Genomic DNA, 22405 nt, shown 5'->3' with positions numbered 1-22405 from the left:
CTTTACTGTCCCCTGTAGAGCCGCCCGCTTTGCCATTTCGTCCGCAGCTCTGTTTCCCCGAGCCTCTAGAGAATTTCCCTTTTGATGCCCCGCCACATGTACTACTGCTATTTGCTCTGGCTTTGCTAATGATTCCAAGGTTTTTTCAATCAACTGTTCATGTGCTAACTCCTTTCCTCTCGCTGTTATCATTCCCCTTTCCTTCCAAATCTTTCCAAAGGTATGCACCACCCCAAAGGCATATTTCGAATCAGTATATATGGTGCCTTCTTTGCTTTCAAGTAACTCCAATGCCCGCATCAGGGCATAGAGCTCACAAGACTGGGCTGACCAGCTCCCAGGTAATCGCCCAGCCTCTATATCACTTAATTTATTCCCATCAATTATGGCGTATCCACTGTGTCTTTTCCCATCTATGCACCGAGATGACCCATCTATAAACCATCAACCTCCCTCAGCCAGAGGCTGTTCCCCCAGGTCTTCCCTACTCTTGGTCTCTAATTCTATTATTTCGCTACAATCATGTTCTGGCTTCTCTGTCTCTTTTTCTTTTTCTTCGGGCGGGTATAAAAACTGAGATGGGTTTAAGTTTTTGTCTGTAATCAGGGTCAAATCATCCTTTTCCATCAGGATAGCTTCATATTTTAATATCCTTGAGTCTGTCAACCACCTCTGAGACTTCTGTGCCAATATTGTTCTCAACGTATGTGGGGTGGAGACCACCAAAACGCCCCCCCGAAGGTCAATTTCCTGCTCTCCTCTACTAGGACCGCTGTGGCTGCCACTGCCTGTATACAGACAGGCCATCCTTGTGATACTGGGTCCAATATTTTTGATAAAAATGCCACGGGCTGCCGGTTTCCCCCCCCCCCCCCTTTGAGTCAATACCCCGAGGGCTATCCCATCTTCCGCATTTACAAACAGATGTTGGGCAAGAAGTTTCTCAGCCCCTCTAGGTCTCGGGTCGCCCAAGGAATATACTAGGTTTGTCCTGCCTTTTTCAAAAGTAATGGCATCATTCTCCCCCTCAGCTCCTGTCTCTCGTTCACCATCTCCTGTTGTGGTTCTATCTGTATACTTTCACACCTCATTCTTCTCTGGGCGTACCCCTGGCTTTCCTTTCTTTTTCTTTCCATATCTCTATCCCCTCCCCTATCTCTATCTCTAAGCGCTTTATGGATGCCTCTATTTCCCTTCTACACTCCCTTGTTCTTTCCCCATCACTTTCTAATTCTGCTTCATTCTCACAGTTTTGCCCTCTCCCTGATGCCTGCTGATTACTTGCCTGTGTTTCTGCGTTGCTGCCTCCCTCATACTCCTCATTTGCTGCCTGACAGGTCCCATAAATCTTTCTGTCCCTGAGGTCCCTGAGGTCCTGCAGCCTTTTTCTGTCTGCTTCCAGTTCCCGTGCTTCTTGCTTCATCCTTTCCTTTTCTCGCTGCCCCCTTCTCTGTCTACATTCCTTTATATCTTGCTCATCGTTCCAAGTTGTGACTCCTCCCTCTATCTCCACTATTCCCTTCAGCAAAGGGCACTGCTTTATTCCGTCCTGTCCGGAATAGGGAGGTGAATACCCAGGGTCCCTTAGGCTGGGGTACAGAGTTGATTTTTTCTCCTGAAGCTCCTGACTTTCATGCTGTTTTTCAGGTTTTTCACCCTTGTTTGGGGTGCTATTCTTTTCCTGCTATGCTTTTCTCAGCCTTTCTCCTTCTATTCTAAACAATTTAAGTATGTCTAGTTCTTTTTCCTTTTTCGTTACTCGGGTTTCTGATTTATCCTTAGGCTTATAGTTCTGAATTAACACTCCCATTTCATCACACATATTTATATCAAAATATAAATATATCAAAATTTATATCGAAATTTATATCAAAATTTATATCATATTTATATCATTCCGTGGGCCATTTCGTAACCATTTTTTTGTCCTTTTTCCCATTTCTCAGTGTTTTTTAATATCCTCTGGATACGGGGAACTTCCTACTTAGTAGTTCAACTGCAGTTATTCTATTCATTGCATTCGTCTTATGTTATGTTAGTGCACTTGGTCAGTCAGTTTAAATGCAGTCCTTGTTCTCACTCCGTTCCGTCTCTATAGTCACTATGCTACCTATTACGCTATTTCTATCTTTTATAGTTCTACTATATTCCTTTAATATTTATTCCGAGGCATCGGCAAGCCTGTGATTCCTGCGATTCTTTCAAGATTTATTCTTCGCTTTCCCCCACTAACTAGGTGGCCCAGGTACTTCACCTCTTGTTCCACAAATTGGATTTTAGTAAACGTACCTGGGGAACCCAACAGCTTGCATAACAACTTTCCTCCAGATTAGGGGAAGCTTTTGAATTAACAAACACATTTAATGCCTGCTGTACCCACTCCTCATCGGAGCCCAGTCGTGGCCACCAGACTGAACTCCCTTTTATTGGTTCCTTTGGCCAATCAAAATAACAGAACTGAATCATTTTTGTCTTCTCCAATCCCTGGGTTTTCCCTGCTCCCAATGGCTCAGCATTCGCCCCAATGGACTATCAGGTGGAATGTGGGGGTTGGGCTTACCGCCCTTCCTCTCCCTTTCCCCATCGGAACTCCCCTCCGATCTGTTATCCTCCCGATCGGAATTGCCCTCCGATCTGTTATCCCTGTCCGACCTCTCCCGTCCGACAGAACCCAATCGCCCGAGTAATACTTAATAGTCAATTTTCTTACCCGGGTCCCGTGCACATAAATTGCTCGATTGATCCCTTCCTTATCCTCCCGATCGGAATTCCCCTCCGATCTGTTATTCCGGATTCCCTCTTGTTTCCACGAGTCTCTTGTCCGGATATCACTCGCTCAAACCGCTGATGGCAAGCAAGGAGATCAGGGACTGCTGAAATCAGCAGGGTGCACCTTCCCTTCCTTTCGTGCCTCCGCCAAGCGGCCGAAGTGGCAATTCCGGACGAGCCCCCAAGCTTGTGAGATGTAAATATGAGTGCTCACAATCACGATGCCAGAGACAAAGTCGTGGAAACAAGAAATTTATTCACGAGTCTGCAGAACCGGGTGCCTCTCCAAACCGAGACAAAGACAGTGCCTTCTCTTTATACAGTACAACTTCGTTGAATCTCCCTCCCTTTTGCTGAATCCCCCTCCCCTTCAGGCTCCTTCCAATCAGAGCGATGAGGTGCACAATCTTCTGTACCGCCCCCAGGTACCCCCCCAGATCATACATTGTATGTGCATGGCAATTGGCAGTTCCCCGATCAGGGGCGTATTTGCAATATTCATTTACCTCATTGAGCAAGCGCAGTATTTATCCACATGATCCTTAGTTACCTTCACAACCCATTTCAACCCATCCCTGCTGCTTAGACACTCTCCTAAATTTATGGCCCTTTGTCCAGCCTGCCTCTATCCCCGTACCACACTCTCAGTGCTCCAACGAACTCGGTGGTAGTTCAATCATCCAGCCTGTCTCTGTCCCTACATCGACGACTGCATTGGTGCTACCTCTTGCACCCATGCAGAACTCACTGACTTCATACACTTCACCTCCAATTTCCATCCTGCCCTTAAATATACCTGGACTATCTCTGACATCTCCCTCCCGTTTCTGGACCTCACCATCTCCATCACAGGAGACAGACTAGTGACGGACATTTACTACAAGCCCACCGACTCGCACAGCTATCTGGACTACACTTCTTCCCACCCGGTTCCCTGCAAAAAGTCTATCCCCTACTCCCAATTCCTCCGTCTACGCCGCATCTGCGCCCGGGATGAGGTGTTTCAGACTAAGGCTTCCGAGATGTCCTCGTTCTTCAGAAAACGGGGCTTCCCCTCCTCCATTATAGATGAGGCTCTCACTAGGGTCTCTTCTACATCCCGCAGCTCCGCTCTTGCTCCCCCTCCCCCCACTCGCAACAAGGACAGGATCCCCCTCGTTCTCACCTTCCACCCCACCAGCCAGCAGATCCAACATATCATCCACCAACATTTCCGTCACCTACAACGGGACCCCACCACTGGCCATATCTTCCCATCCCCTCCCCTCTCTGCGTTCCGCAGAGACCGTTCCCTCCGTAACTCCCTGGTCCACTCGTCCCTTCCTACCCAAACCACCCCAACCCCGGGCACTTTCCCTTGCAACCGCACGAGATGCAACACCTGTCCCTTTACCTCCCCCCTCAACTCCATCAAAGGACCCAAACAGTCTTTCCAGGTGAGACAGAGGTTCACCTGCACCTCCTCCAACCTCATCTATTGCATCCGCTACTCTAGATATCAACTTATTTATATCGGCGAAACCAAGCGCAGGCTCGGCGATCGCTTCGCTGAACACCTGCGCTCGGTCCGCATTAACAAAACTGATCTCCCGGTGGCCCAGCACTTTAACTCCCCCTCCCATTCCCAGTCTGACCTCTCTGTCATGGGCCTCCTCCAGTGCCATAGTGAGGCCCACCGGAAATTGGAGGAGCAGCACCTCATATTTCGCCTGGGCAGTTTGCAGCCCAGTGGTGTGAACATTGACTTCTCCAACTTTAGATAGTTCCTCTGTCCCTCCCTTTCCCTCCCTTCCCCTCCCCCTTCCCAGTTCTCCCTCTATCTTCCTGTCTCCACCTATATCCTTCCTTTGTCCCGCCCCCCTGACATCAGTCTGAAGAAGGGTCACGACCCGAAACGTCACCCATTCCTTCTCTCCCGAGATGCTGCCTGACCTGCTGGTGGTTTAATCATCCTGTTTCTCACAAAACTAAGATGAAGAGAGAAATTTAACGTTGCGTTAAATCAGTTGCTTCTGATCCATGAGAAGGAACTTTGAGATCTATTGCCTCTCACACACATTCATATATATATATATATATATAAGTTAAATTTGTGCAGTGTGTGCTTGAGCAATACAAGGGAATGCACAAAAGAGGGGGCTGGGGAGGAAGGATGGGAGGGAAATGGGCAGAAACAGTAAGAAATAATAATAAAATCAGAGAGATTAAGCAGGGGGGAAACATTTAAAATAAAAATAACAAAAAAAATTGAGTTGATAGATGAGATATTTTCTGCATTTTAATGGTATCATCACACATACTGTTCCCCCACAACACTGATTACACTGCGAGAGGCAGAACGGACGGCGGGTTTTGCTTACTAAAATGGCGGACGTTCCGCTCCGTTGCGGACTACACTTCAGTATAGGCGATTCCAACGGAGTGGTCCGTCTTGCTCCTCTAGTATCTTTGCTGCGCCACCGCTGCAATAGGTGCACGCCCCCTCAATCAAGAGGTGCGCGCCTCTTCAGCCGAGGTGCGCGCCTCTTCAGCCGAGGTGCGCGCCTCTTCAGCCGAGGTGCGCGCCTCTTCAGCCGAGGTGCGCGCCTCTTCAGCCGAGGTGCGCGCCTCTTCAGCCGAGGTGCGCGCCTCTTCAGCCGAGGTGCGCGCCTCTTCAGCCGAGGTGCGCGCCTCTTCAGCCGAGGTGCGCGCCTCTTCAGCCGAGGTGCGCGCCTCCGCTTCAATGGGTTCGCGCCCCCTCAACCAAGAGGTGCGCGCCCCCTCAGCCAAGAGGTGCGCGCCCCCTCAGCCAAGAGGTGCGCGCCCCCTCAGCCAAGAGGTGCGCGCCCCCTCTGCCAAGAGGTGCGCGCCCCCTCTGCCAAGAGGTGCGCGCCCCCTCAACCGAGGCTTGCGCCCCTCCCCCTGACGTGCGCGTGGCCGCTCGACGACAGTCACCGCCCCCGGAGCGGCCATCTTGGATCTGCCGCCGGTTGCCCGGCGACGGAGGCCTGAGCCACGGCGGCGGAGGCCGTGACCAAAGGACAGCTCACCTCCTCGCCGCTCCGGGGGACGCAGCGTCCGGCGTCAGGATGAGGCTGTTCTCGGAGGCGCACAAGACGGTGTTCGTGGTGGACCACTGCCCGTACATGGGCGAGTCGTGCCGGCAGACGGTGGAGTTCGACATGTTCACCAAGAACCGGGCGCCCGGCATCATCCCGCTCGCACCCATCGCCAAGTCACTGTGGACCTGCGCCGTGGAGTCGGCCATGGAGTACTGCCGCATCATGTACGACGTCTTCCCCGCCAGGAAACTGGTGAGAGGCGCCGCCCGGCCGCTGGCATGGGGATGGGAGAGGGGGATGGGGGAGGGGGAGGGGGAGGGGGAGGGGGAGGGGGCTCCAGGAAAGGGGGTGGGAAGGTCTAGGATGGAGGGGGTTTAGGGTGAGGGTTCGGATAAGAGAGGTACTAGGATAGGGGAGGTGCGAGGTTTAGGACGGGGGTTATGGGCATCAAGGATGAGGGAGTTGGGGGTGGGGTAGCTAGGGTGAAGGAATGTGGAGGGTCCAGGATAAGGGAGGATCTAGGATGAGGGGCTAGGGGTTCTAAGATGAAGGGGCTGGGGGGGGGGGGGGCGGTCTAGAATGAGAGACTTGGGTGGAGGGTTAACAAGAGTAGCATCCGCCTGGGGGTAGGAAGTCAAGGAGTGTGGAGATGGAGGGTCAAGGAGATGGGAAGGCTAGCGTTTAAGGGATGTTGGTCGAGACTTGATTTGGGGGGAGGGGGAGAAGGGGGATTAAGCTCTATGATGGAGCAAGGGAGATGCTAAGATCTGGAAAACTGAGAGAGTTGAGATACAGCATTAGTGCAAGAGGTTGGGGCTAAGGATTGGGGAGTGGGATGGAAGATGTGATGTTTGGGTTCTGGGGAGAGGGCAGGATGGAGGAAGGGTTTGGGGATCAGTCGGCTGGTGTCTGGGGAATCTGTATGAAGCTGGGTATGTGCTAGTGGCTAGGGGTCTGCAATACAGAGATGCTGCCTGACATGCTGAGTTACTCCAGCTTCTTGTGTAAGAAAATAACTACAGATGCTGATACAAATCGAAGGTATTTATTCACAAAATGCTGGAGTAACTCAGCAGGTCAGGCAGCATCTCAGGAGAGAAGGAATGGGTGATGTTTCGGGTCGAGACCCTTCTTCAGACCTTCAGACCAGCTTCTTGTGTCTATCTTCGGATACTGATGGGAGTTATTTCAAAAGCACAAAGCTCTTGGAATATATTATGAACTCTTGGTGAAATAAGTTGCTTATTCTTGGCAACTAATGAACTCTGTCTGGTCAAGAATTTGTAAGAAGTTGCTCAATGGATATGAGTGCAGGCAGCAGTGAAGTGGTGATTGAAATGATTGTCTTTAGTTGATAACTTGCTGATCCATCAATCTTCTGTGAAACATCTTCAATAGGCTGCCATTTGTTGGATAGCACAGCCCTCTATTCTACATAAGTTATAAATATTTATGTGCTGAGTTTTTTTTTAAAAAGGGAAATGAAATGTTTATGAACCGAGCGATGATTGACCCTTTAAGTAAGTAGAGCAATGATATACTTACTTAAATACTGCTAGTTAGTGTGTAAGAAGGAACTACAGATGTTGGTTTAAACCAAAGATAGACACAAAAAGCTGGAGTAACAGGCAGCATCTTTGGAGAGAAGGAATGGGTGACGTTTTGGGCGAGACCCTTCTTCAGACAAGTAGTTAGCAGTATTTGATACAGAAATACAGTGCTGCTGATGTGTGAGGCATAATTTTCCACATTTGATTTATTTTTATTTTGAGCAGATCAGTTAAACAAGTACCAAATAAAGTTTCTGTTTAATCAACAAAACCATTTTGTAATCCTTGCTAATACAGGTTAAAGTATCTTCTCCTGCTTCTTCCTCTGGCATTGCTCATGACTTTTAAAACAAGTTTCACATGTAGTGCAAATTGTTTTGCAAGTACAATTTGGTCTTTGTGAAAGCTACAGCAAGGTGAAATTGCTGTGCAGCATTGTAATTGAAAGCAGTGCTCACTTACAGGTCTGTTTGGAGGCTCACAACCCTGTCTTTCAGAATACTAAAAGGATGTTGCAAATATTATTGCAGTGGTTTTAACTGTTAGGTGAAGAAAGTTTACAAGCAGAGTGGAGAGTAAGGCGGCACGGTGGCGCAGCGGTAGAGTTGCTGCCTTACAGCGCCAGAGACCCAGGTTCTGTCTGTACAAAGTTTGTACGATTTTCCCTGGGGGTTTTCTCCGGTTGGCCCAGTTTCTTCCCGCTCTCCAAAGACATATAGGTTTGTAGGTTAATTAGCTAAAGTAAATTTAAAATGATTCCTAGTGCGTGTAGGCTAGTGTATGGAGAGATTGCTTGTCGGCGTGGACTCGGTAGGCCGAAGGGCCTGTTTCCGTGCTGTACTTTTAAAACTTTAAAGACAGGTCAGGATTGAACAATGTACAAAAAAAAGTGAAAAAATTACGAAAATGTTCGTTGGCTTGATAGTTTAAGAAAATTGGCAAAGCATTGATGTAGGTTTGTTTTTGTTTTAAGAACAAACCTTTGCTAGGAAGATTGGTAAAAGGTGATTCACTCTTTCAAAATCATCAAAAACAGAATTGCATATAATACTTGAAAGCAAATTTACAGGTCTCTTGGGGAGAGGGATGAATTGATTAGTTACAGATACAACAGGACAACTGGTGGTCTTGACACTACCAAAGTATGCATTTAACTGTGTGCTTCTTGGAATGTTGGCATTCCATTTTGAAGATATTAAAAATCGTGTATAAAATATGTTCTATTTAATTTCCCTATGTATCTCAGCCAGCAACATTAAGCAGCATGATGTCAACATCTGGTGACCAAAGCCTGCTAACAGTTGCTCCAAAGCAATTAATGGGTGCAACCAGGGTAAGTAACCATAACTGTCCATTGAAACATTTTTTTGTTGTGTACTGAATTGAAATGGAATAATTATTAATGGAAGCACAAGGATCTAGAGCAGGAAAGAGAGCCCAGTATAGTTTGTGAAGTAATAGGGCATTTTCCTAAGGAAGGATTATTGGAAAGTTAGGCATGGGTGGGGATGCAAACCAGATGGAAATGTCTTTGTTGCCTAATACATATGACCAATATACAGATTTCAGGAAGACAAACAAGTATAACTGTGGAACAATGCACTAATGTAACAAAATATATGCAGGATTCAAGGATTCAGAACAATGAATGGAGAAAGCACATCCTGAAGAGCACAAATAACTATTTATTAAAGCAAAATACAAGTAAACTACAGAAAAACTATCATAAAGTAACAATACAAAATAACAGGTCTCTGTGTATTTGAGTCTCCTGTCTACACTGGCTGGCACCTGCACACACCACGGTCCAAGTTCTTGCTGTCTCCCTCTCTGGGTGAAGTCCTCTCTCTCTCCCCGAATGTGAAGCTTCCCCTCTCTCCCTGAAGATGAAGCTCTCTCTAAAGGTGGAAGCGTGTACTTAAGTAGTAACTTCTATCTCTAAGAACAAGATGTGACTGTGTCTAAACTAGCTATCCTCCTTTGTGAGTTATGCGTCCCATCAGGCTCCGAGCTAGCCTTGGATGTCTCTAGGAAGCCAAACGTTTATCTTAGTGACCTCGCTGGTGGTCTCATTATTTACTGGTCTCTTCGTTTGCCTTAGGATTATTTGAAAACATCTCCTTGCTTTCCTAAGCAGGAGTTTGAAATCGCTGGGGATCGGGGATCGCTGGGCGGCGCGGACTTGGTGGGCCGAAAAGGCCTGTTTCCGCGCTGTATATATATGATATGATATGTGGTGCTGCTAATTTAGCTGAAAACTCAATTTTAGCTGACATAGTCTTTAACATTACAAATATTTTTGCATGTTTTCTGCCCCCTGTCAAATCCAGTTTTGGACCCAAATATCAGGCAGGTATAAGAATAATTTGAGGGTTAAGTAGCATGTTATGTTATAGGCAAGCACCTCATATTTCGCTTGGGTAGCTTACACCCCAGCGGTATGAACATTGACTTCTCTAACTTCAAATAGCCCTTGCTTTCCCTCTCTCTCCATCCCCTCCCCTTCCAAGTTCTCCCACCAGTCTTACTGTCTCCGACTACATTCTATCTCTGTCCCGCCCACTCCCCTGACATCAGTCTGAAGAAGGGTCTCGACCCGAAACGTCACCCATTCCTTCTCTCCAGAGATGCTGCCTGTCCCGTTGAGTTACTCCGGCATTTTGTGTCTGCCTAGTGGTTATGTTACTAGATGAGTAATCTAGAATCTTAGATTAATAATCTGGAGGAGCAAATTCAAATCCTACCATGGTGGATTAAGGTTTAATTAATTAACTTTGCGATGAAAAAAATCATATCGGTATTGATGATCATAAAATTACTAAATTGTTACAAAAAAAATTGGTTTGTATCTATTAAGGAAGTAAAACTCTCATTTAAATTGTTATATTCCCAATTTCCCCATTACTAACTCTGGAGATATTATCTTCTATAGTCAGAGGGTGGTTAATCTGTGGAACTCACTGCCACAGAGGGCTGTGGAGGCCAAGTCTGTATATTGTTAAGGCAGAGATAGACAAATTCTTGATTAGAACGGGTGTCAAGGATTATGGGGAGAAGGCAGGAAAATAAGATTAGGAGGCAGAGATCAGCCATGATTGAATGGCGGAGTGGACTCAGTGGGCCAAATGGCCTAATTCTACTCTAACTTATAATACAATACAATACAATATCTTTATTGTCATTGTACAAGTATAACTAGATTAAGAATGCCACTTCCATATCGATGCTATAAAATAAATAAATAAATCACGGCGAAAACGAAAACACCAAAGGCAACGGGGGGGTGGGGGGGGGGGAGAGGGAAGGGGAGAGGGAAGGGGAGAGGGAAGGGGGAGGGAAGGAATAAAGGTAATGTGCAAAAAAGGTTCATGCAGGGGTCAGTTGGGCCAGATGACCCTGGGGGCAGAGACAGATCACGGCGGGCTCTCAGCAGGTCCGATTCAGAGCAGCTATAGCTCGAGGGATAAAGCTGTTTCCTAGTCTGGAGGTGCGGGCGTAGAAGGCCTTGTAACGCCTGCCAGATGGAAGTAGTTCAAACAGACGGTGGCATGGGTGTGTGGAGTCTTTGTAGATGCTGGTGGCTTTCCTGAGGCAGCGTGCGTTGTAGATGTCCTCCAGGGCTGGCAGCTGTGTCCCAATGATCCTCTGCGCTCTGCAGACGACCCGCTGAAGAGCTCTCCTGTCCGCTGCCGTGCAGCTGAGATACCACACATAGATGCCGTATGTCTCTGTGGTGCAGCGGTAGAAGGTCATCAGTAACTGTTGGGGCAGACCGACCTTTTTTAGTGTTCTCAGGAAAAACAGCCGTTGCTGTGCTTTTTTGACTAGCGCAGCGGTGTTAGTGGACCATGTGAGGTCCTCTGAAATGTGTGTGTCCAGAAACCTGAAGCTGGACACTCTCGCCATTTCGTCCCCGTTGATGAGGACTGGAGCGTATTCCGCATTCTGTGACCGTCTAAAGTTGATAATTAGCTCCTTGGTTTTTGATGTGTTTAGGGACAGGTTGTTCTCTGAGCACCAGCTCGCCAGGTTCTGCACCTCGGTAGGCTGATTCATCGCCGTTGGAGATCAGCCCGATCACTGTTGTGTCATCCGCAAATTTGACGATGGTGTTGGTGGCGAATGCAGGGACAGTCATGTGTGAAGAGGGAGTAGGGGATGGGGCTCAATACACAACCCTGCGGTGTGCCAGTACTCAGAGTGTAGTGGAGGACAGGTGGAGGCCCAATATCACTGCCTGAGGGCGTTCTGTCAGGAAATTCAGGTTCCAGTCGCATGTAGGCCTAGCTGGTGGAGTTTGGAGGTGAGCTTGCTGGGGATGACTGTGTTGAAAGCAGAGCTATAGTCTATAAATAGTAACCTCACGTATGTGCCCTGTCTCTCCAGGTGAGTCAGGACGGTATGAAGAGCTAGAGAGATGGCATCCTCTGTGGATCTATTTGCTCTGTATGCGAACTGATGTGGGTCTAGTGAGGCAGTGATGGTGGCTTTGATGTGGGAGAGGACCAACCTTTCAAAGCACTTCATAATTATCGGTGTGAGGGCAACCGGACGGTAGTCGTTCAGATTGCTGATGTTTGCCTTTATCGGCACCGGCACTATGGTGGTGACTTCAGGCACTTAGGGACTGTTGCCAGAGATAGAGACAGATTGAAGATCTTTGTGAATACCTCAGCAAGCAGGTCAGCACAGTCCTTAGGTATCCTTGGTACTTGGAGTATTCCTTGTTCTATCTTTGGCAGCTCATTCTCTAACCTGCTATATTCCTCATTCCAAAATTGACAATACGGGTAACTAGCTGTCGATCAATGTAGAAAATATAAGAACATGCTAAGGGCAGCATTTTATATATATGTAAAGGGACAAACTGCCTACCACACAGCTGTGTGCCCAAGAGCAGAAGCAGCATTTTTTCGGCGGGTAAGCAAATCCACAGCCAAAGGCTCACCACAGACATGATAGTGCACAATTAAAGAACAAATGGAAGACGGAGACTACATGAATCTTCAAAAGGTGTAAAATTTCAGCTTATGAGCGGAAGAAATGAGGTGGCAGTGTTTGGAATCATCTGTATTTTGACGTGCCAGGTGTGGTATCCAGCATTAGGGACTGTTCTACTTATAAACTCTGATGCACAAAATTGCTTAACTGGCTGTATGACAAATGTCCTGGGCCTACATAGTGTCCAGGCACATATTGCAAATTCTTGTGCTGCAGAATTAGTGAAGCTTCTGGTCAGATTTTTCAGGTACGGTGCCCTCCTTAATGTTTGGGACAAAGACCCATCATTTATTTGCCTCTGTACTCCACAATTTGAGATTTGTAATGGAAAAAAATCACATGTGGTTAAAGTGCACATTGTCAGATTTTAATAAAGGCCATTTTTATACATTTTGGTTTCACCATGTAGAAATGATAGCAGTGTTTATACATAGTTCCCCCTATTTTAGGGCACCCTAATGTTTGGGACACAGCAATGTCATGTAAATGAAAGTAGTCATGTTTAGTATTTTGTGCACATCCTTTGCATGCAATGACTGCTTGAAGTCTGCGATTCATGGACATCACCAGTTGCTGGGTGTCTTCTCTGGTGATGCTCTGCCAGGCCTGTATTGCAGCCATCTTTAGCTTATGCTTCTGGGGGCTAGTCTCCTTCAGTTTTCTCTTCAGTATATAATAGACATGCTCAATTGGGTTCAGATTGGGTGATTGACTTGGTCACTCAAATTGACCATTTTTTAGCTTTGAAAAACTCCTTTGTTGCTTTAGCAGTATGTTTGGAATCATTATCTTGCTGTAGAATGAACCGCCGACCAATGAGTTTTGAGGCATTTGTTTGAACTTGAGCAGATAGGATCAGCAGTTGTATCATCAATGAAGATAAGTGAGGCAGTACCTTCAGCAGCCATACATGTCCAGGCCATAACACCCCCATCACCGATGAGGTGGTATGCTTTGGATACAGATGAGGTGGTATGCTTTGGATCTTGGGCAGTTCCTTCTCTCCTCCATACTTTGCTCTTGCCATCACTCTGATATTAATTAATGTTCATCTGTCCACAACCTTTTTCCAGAACTGTGGTTGCTCTTTTAAGCACTTCTTGGCAAACTGTAACCTTGCCATCCTATTTTTGCGCCTAACCAGTGGTTTGCATCTTACAGTGTAGCCACTATATTTCTGTTCATGAAGTCTTCTGCGGACAGTGGTCATTGACAAATCCACACCTGACTCCTGAAGAGTGTTTCTGATCTGTCGGCAGTTGTATCATCAATGAAGATAAGTGAGTCAGACAGGTGTTTGGGGATTTTTCTTTGTTATAGAGAGAATTCTTCGGTCATCAGCTGTGCAGGTCTTCCTTGGCCTGTCAGTCCCATTGCGATTATTAAGCTCGCCAGTGCGAAGTTATCACAAAATGCTGGAGTAACTCAGCAGGTCAGGCAGCGTCTAGGAGAGAGGGAATGGGTGACATTTTGGGTCGAGACCCTTCCGCAAAGATGTACAGGTTTGTAGGTTAATTGACTTCAGTTAAGATTGTAAATTGTCCCTAGTGTGTGTCGGATAGTGCTAGTGTACGAGGATTGCTGGTCGGCATAGACTTGGTGGGCTAAAGGACCTGTTTCCATGCTGTTTCTCTAAACTAAACTTTAAAAATCTGAGGCAGGAGTAGCCCCCCATGGCATCATATCGGCATGACTAAATGTAGCTTTAATTAAGTGTTGTAAAATTGAAGTCAATGGGAAAAGAATGCTGAATGGTCAGAAATAGTGCAGAAGGAAGATGGAGGACAGCTAGGACAGCCACAGGACATCATCACTGGTTAGGGCTTCTCGGGTGTTGTCCTACACCCAACCAGCTGCATCTTCAGTGACCCACCAGCATTAGGGGTATTGCTGACAAATGCACGTTGTTCAGTTCAATGCAGCTCCTCAAATGAGTAAGCTGCTTGTTTAGGAAAATAACTGCAGATGCTGGTTCAAATTGAAGGTAGACACCAAATGCTGGAGTAACAGTGGGTCAGGCAGCATCTCAGGGGAGAAGGAATGGGTGATGTTCCGAGTCGAGACCCTTCTTCACACTGAAGAAGGGTCTCAACCCGAAACGTTACCCATTCCTTCTCTCCTGAGATGCTGCCTGATGCGCTGAGTTACTCCAACATCTGGTGTCTACCTTCAAGCTACTTGTTTAGTTTAGAGATACAGCATGGAAACAGGCTCTTTGGCCCACCGAAGTCTGGGCAAAACAGTGATCCCAGCGCACTACCACTATCCCACATACACTGGGGACAATTTACAATTATACCAAGCCAATGAATCTACAAACCTGCATGTCCTTGGAGTGTGGGAGGAAATCGGAGATCCCGGAGAAAACCCACGCAGGTCCATATAGACAGCAGCCGTAGCCAGGATCAAACCCGGGTCTCTGATGCTGTAAGGCAGCAATTCTACCGCTGCACCACCGTGCCACCCTAATGCTTGCATGTGGGATGATATTCAGGTTTTGGCTCATCAATGGCAAAATAATATTTACATCACGTGAAAATCAGCCAGTAATCACCTAAATGAGAGAATCTAGCCTCCTCTCAGTGACATTTAGTGAGATGTTAACATTCTGCTACTCATAACCTTGAGTCACCAGTAATCATTATCATTATCTAGTGTATGTAAACACTGCAGTTTGAGCAAACGACTCGCACCAACATCTTCAGGACATGTGCAATAATATAATGGCGAGCTTGTTGTCATCCAGAACAAAACAATCCTTTTGATTGGTATTCCATTCACCACCATTATCATTTGCTTTCTATTGCCAGCACAGTGTAGGTACTGTGCATGCTGTTCTTGTGATGCACTTTAGCAACTTAACACGGCTTCTTCAATAGGCTTTGTCCATGTTGTCATGGGAAGCAGGCAGATGAGAGCATCAACACTTGCAGGTTTCCCTCCAAGTTTTACATTATCCTGACTCAGAAATATAATGACGATCCCTCCGAGTCATTGGGTGAAAGTCATAGAATTCCCTTTCCACATTGTACTGGGCCTATGTCTGCTGCAATTGAAGAAGCTGCCCCTCTACCACCAAAGTGGAATTTGAATGAGCAAATAACCTCTAACCCTGCTGGTGACATTACACCCTGCGAGTTGCATTATAAATTTACAGTCTGTGCAAATGATAAGTTTTCCTTGGGTAAACTCTTTCAGAAACATTTTTTGTTAAAAGGGTAAATTTAAGCTAGTTGATGAAGTACTGAATTGTTGTTGTTAATTGCATACCATTTATTTAGCTACTTGAAGTGTAGGAAGCAGCTGCAGCTGCTGGAGTCGCTCAGCGGGTCAGCCAGCATCTCTGGAGAAAAAGGATGGGTGACGTTTTGGGTCGGAACCTTTCTTCAGACTTTTAGTGTTGTTATTATATTATGGGAATTTCACATTTTTTTAAAATAAAATTATATTTAAATAATCTTTCCCAGGTCTTCCCAGAAGATCAAGAACAATTATTGAATGCAAAGTTTTAGTTGTATTGTGTAGTCTTTATACAAAATGGAAATGTTGATATTGATGCTTATAATTTATCCCTTTATAGAAGTGATGGACTGGTACTGCCTTCAACTAATTCATGTTAAATTGATTTTTTTTTTTTTGTGTGAGCAAGTCAATGAAAATCAAATAATTATTTCTTTGTGCAGTATATTCAGCAGCAATTCAGTGGGTCTTAATTGCAAGAAATGATTATTGGATGTCATCAATTAATGATACCTACAATGTAAGGATTTTTCAAAACTTAAACAGAATTGCCACTTCTATGAATTAATTGGCAGGATTTGGGCATAACTGAAATGGCGTATTATTGGTTATCTCTAGTGGCTAACGTACTAATCCTCAGCCAATTCTGAGGATTATCAGTTCAGTAACATAATCACTATTCTGTATTTGTTAGATACTGAATATAGTTGACAGAGATGAAAAGATACAAGGCTATAAATTAAGGAGGGAAGAAGAGGAGTGAAACAATATATTTGTTTAAATTTGGGACAAGTGACATTTTTTAAATTACGGCCAAAAATAAGAGGAACTACTGGCTTTAACAAGTGTGCATATATTAGTAATTGATGTAGAGGAGCTCATGAATTGTTATATCAAAATGCTCTTCATGCAACCTGAGGAGATGTAAAACCTGACCCTACACTACCTCTCTCACTTCTATTCAGGGTCCCCAGCGGCCCTTCCAATTGGAACAGGTGTGTGTGCACCTCCTCAAAAGGATATAAAGTGCTTGAGTAATTCAGCAATCTCGATCCGAAACATCACCGATCCGTATTCTCCTGAGATGCTGCCTGACCTGCTGAATTACTCCATCACTTTGTGTCCTTTTGTGTATCTGTAGTTCCTTGTTTATACATCTCTTCAAACTTCTGTTGCTTCATTGTTCCCAATGTGGCTTCATTTACATTGGAAAAACCAAGCATCAGCTAAGCAACTGTTCGGCTGAACACCGTGTCCTGTCATCCACGTTGGACCTCCCGGTTGATAACCATTTTAACTTCCCTTCCCATACCGACCTTTCTGTCGTTGGCCGTCACCATTGCCAGAGTGAGGCCCCACCTCATATCTACTTGGGTAGCTTACAACCCAATGATACAAACATTGAATTCTCCAATTTTAAGTAATGCCCCCAACCCCAATGTGTACTTGTGTCTCCCGTTGTCCTTCACCATCGCAGTCACCTTGCTCCTTTCCCCTCCTCTGTACGCTTTTTGCCCATTCCGGTCCCATGTTTCCCTTTTATCTCCCGTCTGCAATATCTCTGAATATTTCATTTATTTTCACTGATACTTCATGGAACTTCAGAAGTTTTTTTTAAAGTTTTTTTTAGTTTTTAGAGATACAGCGCGGAAACAGGCCCTTCGGCCCACCGGGTCCACACCGACCAGTGATCCCTGCATATTAACACGATCCTACACACACCAGGGACAATTTTTACATTTACCAAGCCAATTAACCTACAAACCTGTATGTCTTTGGAGTGTGGGAGGAAACCGAAGATCTCGGAGAAAGCCCACCCAGGTCGTGGGGAGAATGTACAAACTCCGTACAGACGGCACCCGTAGTCGGGATTGAACCCGGGTCTCCGACGCTGCATTTGTTGTAAGGCAGCAACTCTATCGCTGCACCACCGTGCCGCCCTAAAGGAAGGCTGCAGCACCTGGCCTAACTTCTCACCTATCACTTTGATGACTCTTTGCTGAGTAATCCAGGATGAATTGCACAGTACCGTACTTCTATGCAGCACTATATTCTCATTGACTTTAAATGCTTATCAATTTATACATTAGCCTACTTTGTGGGGACTTGTGTTATCCTCATGAGATGACAACCTTCAATGTCCACAAATGCTTTCAAGTTCAATGTATGGATCCTGATTTTAGTCACAATATCACTACGGAGTCGACTATAACCAGCAACAAAACAAAAACTCACAATCACTAAGTTTGTGATGGGTTTTCTGCTTACTTATTTGCTTTAACGGGAGTGTAGGTGAGGGAGGTGCACTCTGTTTAATGAAACATTTACCCGTGGAGAAGGGAAAATAGGATCAACTGACTGACCCAGTTATTAAAATAATTTCTTCCACAAAGTATGAATTGAACAGTGTATTTAATGCATTCCCAACAATATTGTACTCTCTGCCCACAAATTGTGGAGAAATAAGACAACTGATTAGTTAAGTCATGAAGCAGACTAGTTAATGTGGTGAAATATGTTGCTGATGTATCTCATTGAAATTTGGCAGTTAGTTTTTACAACAATGCTTGAAATGTAACACCCTGTAAACCATAACCAGATCTTTTGAGTTTTGTTTAATTCCTGGATTTGATTTTTTTTAGGTGAATTTCATTGTAAGTGACTCAAGGGCACATACCCTGAACTCCTGGGGACAAGAGGATCAGAACCTGCAAGAGGTAAATTAAAACCTTTTGATTTAGGAGTGGGGAGTAAATCCTCCTTGTTGAAATCGGTTTCATTGACTTAACATTTAAAATGTTTAATGATTAATTTTCAAGGGACTTTAAAATAATAATTAAGTAACAGTAATTATTTTCTACTTTGGTAATAGCTATTCTGGCTACAGGTTTTATCATTTTTGCATTCAATATTTTTTTAATTATTTGGGATTAAATTCTATAATTGCCACAATTCAGTTGCTGTGGCTCCTGTCAACTTTCTCCAAGGAGAACCACTCCAGCTTCTTGTTCATCTTTAGCTACAGTTCTTCATCCTGTAATTATTTTTGTAAAATGTGATTTTCAGATATTTCCTAAAATTAGGCGTGCAGAGTTCTCCAGTTGTGGCTAACTAGTATTTAGTATAGATTGAACACCTATTCCTTTTCTCTAGAGATGCTGCCTGATCCACTGAGTTACTCCAGCATTTTGTGTCTATCTTGAACATAACTTTCTTGCGTTAGTATCCCTTATGTAATAAATCTGACATACTAGCTATTCTCTCAATATTCCCGTTGTATTTCAAAGAATTAACACACATGTGCACCTAAGTCCTTTTATTCCTGCACATTGTTTAGAAGTGCCATTTGGTCTAAATTATTTCTGCCAAAGTATGTTCCCTCGCACTTTGTATTACATTTCTTCTGGCACTTGGCTATCTATTCAGCCAGACTATCTATTCATGCCCTCCTGCAGTCTGTTGCTACCTCCTCCTGTTTATTGCATATTCACAGATGAAGGTTTGGAAACTTTAGCTTGCACAGCAGGTGTCGGGTTTATGGGGAGAAGGCAGGAGACTGGGGTTAAGAGGCAAAGATAGAGCCGCCATGATTGAATGGCTGAGTGGACTTGATGCACCAAATGGTCTAATTCTGCTCATCTCATTTATGAACATCCATGTGAAAGCTATTAATATAATTAGATAAAGCATTGGTCCTGAAACTGACCCTTGAGGAACACCTTGTCTACTATCCTCCAATATAAAAAGAAAGTCAATTTACCACAACTGTTCTTGCTACTTTTAAGCGAATTTCTCACACTGGAGACACTTAAATTCGATGGACCTTGATTTTGCTAAAGCATCTTTTGTGTGGGACTTTCTGAAATGTCTTCTGAAAATCCATGTAGACAACACCCCAAATAAAGGGGCGTGGCTGTGTTCTGCAGCTGCGGCTCACCGGCAGTCTCTCTGTCTTTTTTTTGTTTTTTGTCTATTGTCATCGTTTAATGTACGTTTTGTTCTATTTTTAACTCTGTGTATGTGGGGGGGTGGTGGGGGGGTTGGGGGAAACCTTTTTTCTAATCTCTTCCTCAACGGAGATGCGACCTTTACCGTGTCGTATCTCCGTTCGCGCTACGGCCTAACATCGTGGAGTCGGCGGCCTCCAGCTGGGATCGACCTTGAAGACTCCCGTCGCAGGGCCTGGACTTACCATCTCGGAGGCTTCGGCCGTGGGCCCTGCAGACCGCAACATCGGGAGTTCGCAGGTCCCTGGCTGGCGACCGGTTTTTGGGAGCTCCAGCCGTAGCAGCTTCGACCGCCCCGAAGCGCGAGGTACGATCGACCCGCTCGCAGGCCCTTCATCGCCCTGCGTGGCCCGGCCGCAGCACTTTCCATCGCCCGGTGGGGGCTCAGGACCTTCATCGGCCTGCTCGGCTCGGCCCTGGGACTTTCCATCGCCCGGTGGGGGCTCAGGACTTTCATCGGCCTGCTTGGCTCGGCCCTGGGACTTTCCATCGCCCGGTGGGGGCTTCAAAAAGTTGGGAGCCTCGATCACCTCGTGGCACCACGGGAGAAGAATGAGGAGGAGATAAGACTTTTCTTTGCCTTCCATCACAGTGAGGGTGTGCCTAGAGCAATCACTGTGATGGCTGTTTGTGTAAAAATTGTATCTGTGTGTCCTGTGCTTTTTGTTGTCTACTGCCGGACCCTGACGTGAGAGGACGCTGGCGTTGTTTATTCACCGCTTTTCCGTTAGGATAGTTTGTCTGTTTTTATGTTGATTGTTTTTGTAAAGCGCTTTGAGCACCCGATAAGGCGCTATATAAAATAAATGCTTATTATTATTATTATTATTATTATTATCTCTTGCATATCCTTCATCGGTCTTTTTTATGTTGACTGAAAATACAGGCAGCTAAGACAATCGTGGTTTTCCATTGAATGGACTGTGGGTTTCTTTACCAATCTAAAATTTGCCTTGATGATTATTTCTTAAACTGCTGCACCAAGATTAAACTGATAGGTCTGTAGTTGTCGGGCGGGCATGTTTTGCACTCCATTTTTTGTACAAGGGCGTTAGATATATCATTTTCCAATGAGTCATAGAGCTACACAGCCATAGAGCTACACAGCCAGAAACATGCCCTTTGGCCCACCTCGTCTATTCCGACCAAGTTGCCTAACAAAGCTAGTCCCAGTTGTCTATACCGTGGCCAATATCTCTCCAAATATTTCCAATCCAAGTTCCTGTTCCTCTCTAAGAGTGTTTTAAATGTGTTAAACTTCCCTACCCTGGAGGAAACGACTGTGGCTTATCACTTATCCGTGCCTTTCATGATTTTATATTCTCTGTAAGATCATCCCTCAGTCTCGTACATCCCACATCCCAAAGAAAGACCAGCCTATCGAGCCTTTCCTTGTATCTCAAGCCCTCCCGACACAGTAACATCCTTGTAAATCTTTTTTGCATCCTTTCCAGTCTAAGGACATCCTCCCTATTTTAGAACAACCGGAACAGTACACAGTACTCTGAACATGGCCATACCAATGTATGCTATACAGTGACGTCCAACTCCTGTGCTCAATAACCTGACTGCTGAAAGCAAGTATGCAAAATGCCGCCTTCACTACCCTGTCTACCCGTGTTGCGGTTGTTATAGAATCGTGTACCTACACTCTGAGGACTCTCTGTATTACAACACTCCTCAGTGCCTCCCATTTACAGTGAATTCTACCTTGTTTGTCTTACCAAAGAGCAACACCTCGCATTTATCCTAATTAATTACTCTATCATTCCTCAGAGTGTCAGCTCAGTTGATCAAGATCCCAGTGTAATCTTAGATTGCCACCTTCATTGGTTCACTATAGCATCAATTTGGCAAACCTATAAACAATGCCCTATGTTCATATCTAAATTGTTGAAATAAATAACAAACAACAGTACATCCAGCACACCACTCGTTATAGGCCTGAGAGTCTGAAAAACAAGAAGGATCTCGACCCGAACCATAACCATTCCTTTCCTCCGGAGATGCCTGACCAGCTGAGTTACACTTTTTGATTGATTTTGCATCTATCTTCGGTGTAAATCAGCATCTGCAGTTCCTTCCTACACACTATCCAGCGGTCTAGGCTTAAGCTCAGGGGTGACCGCGCTTTTGCGGTTGCAGCTCCTAGACTGTGGAACAGCATCCCTCTCCCCATCAGAACTGCCCCCTCCATCGACTCCTTTAAGTCCAGGCTCAAAACCTATTTCTACTCCCTAGCGTTTGAGGCTCATTGAGGAGGCGCTGTGAACTGTTTGCGTGCTACTGTATGTTTCATTTTTTTTCCTTGGGACCTAATCAGATGTACAGCACTTTGGTCAACGTGGGTTGTTTTTAAATGTGCTATACAAATAAAATTGACTTGACTTGACTTGACCTCTACAACTATCCCCTGTCTCCTACCTTCAAACCAATTTTGTATACAATTGGCTAGCTCGTCCTCGATCCCATATGAACCAATCTTCCAGACCTGCCTACCATACTGTACCTTGTCAAAGGACATCCATGAAGACATTACTCATGCTTTCCCCGTTTCAAATGAGGATTGATGATTATCTATGGCAAGACCTTTTGTAATCTCCATCTATCTCCCCAACCATCTCACCTTGACCTGGTAACATGTTTACTTTATTCATTCTTTATTGAGCCTCCACATGAATTTCCACTCCATCCATTACCTCTGCAACTATTGATATCTTATCAGCACCAGTTTATTTGATAAAGATAAATGCATGCTTTGAATCTAGTCCTCTAGAGCCTTGTGTGCCTACGCATG

General features: G+C 45.3%; 1 protein-coding gene across 2 annotated transcripts in view; it reads left to right on the top strand.

Annotated features, from left to right (window-relative positions):
* The first annotated feature begins 5529 nt into the window (after nt 1–5529).
* ints13 (integrator complex subunit 13) overlaps nt 5530–22405 on the top strand; it is a 77917-nt gene continuing 61041 nt past the window's right edge. For both annotated transcript variants that reach the window (XM_078420020.1, XM_078420019.1), the window contains exons 1-3: nt 5530–6062; nt 8607–8693; nt 18244–18318. In XM_078420020.1, coding sequence (XP_078276146.1) covers nt 5838–6062; nt 8607–8693; nt 18244–18318 — 387 coding nt within the window. In that variant the 5' untranslated portion in view covers nt 5530–5837. The remainder of the gene's footprint in view (nt 6063–8606; nt 8694–18243; nt 18319–22405) is intronic.

The sequence above is a fragment of the Rhinoraja longicauda genome, chromosome 23, assembly GCF_053455715.1.
Source record: "Rhinoraja longicauda isolate Sanriku21f chromosome 23, sRhiLon1.1, whole genome shotgun sequence".
Taxonomy (NCBI): domain Eukaryota; kingdom Metazoa; phylum Chordata; class Chondrichthyes; order Rajiformes; family Arhynchobatidae; genus Rhinoraja; species Rhinoraja longicauda.
The sequence above is the reverse complement of the archived record's forward strand: the minus strand, read 5'-3'. Positions and strand labels throughout refer to the sequence as shown.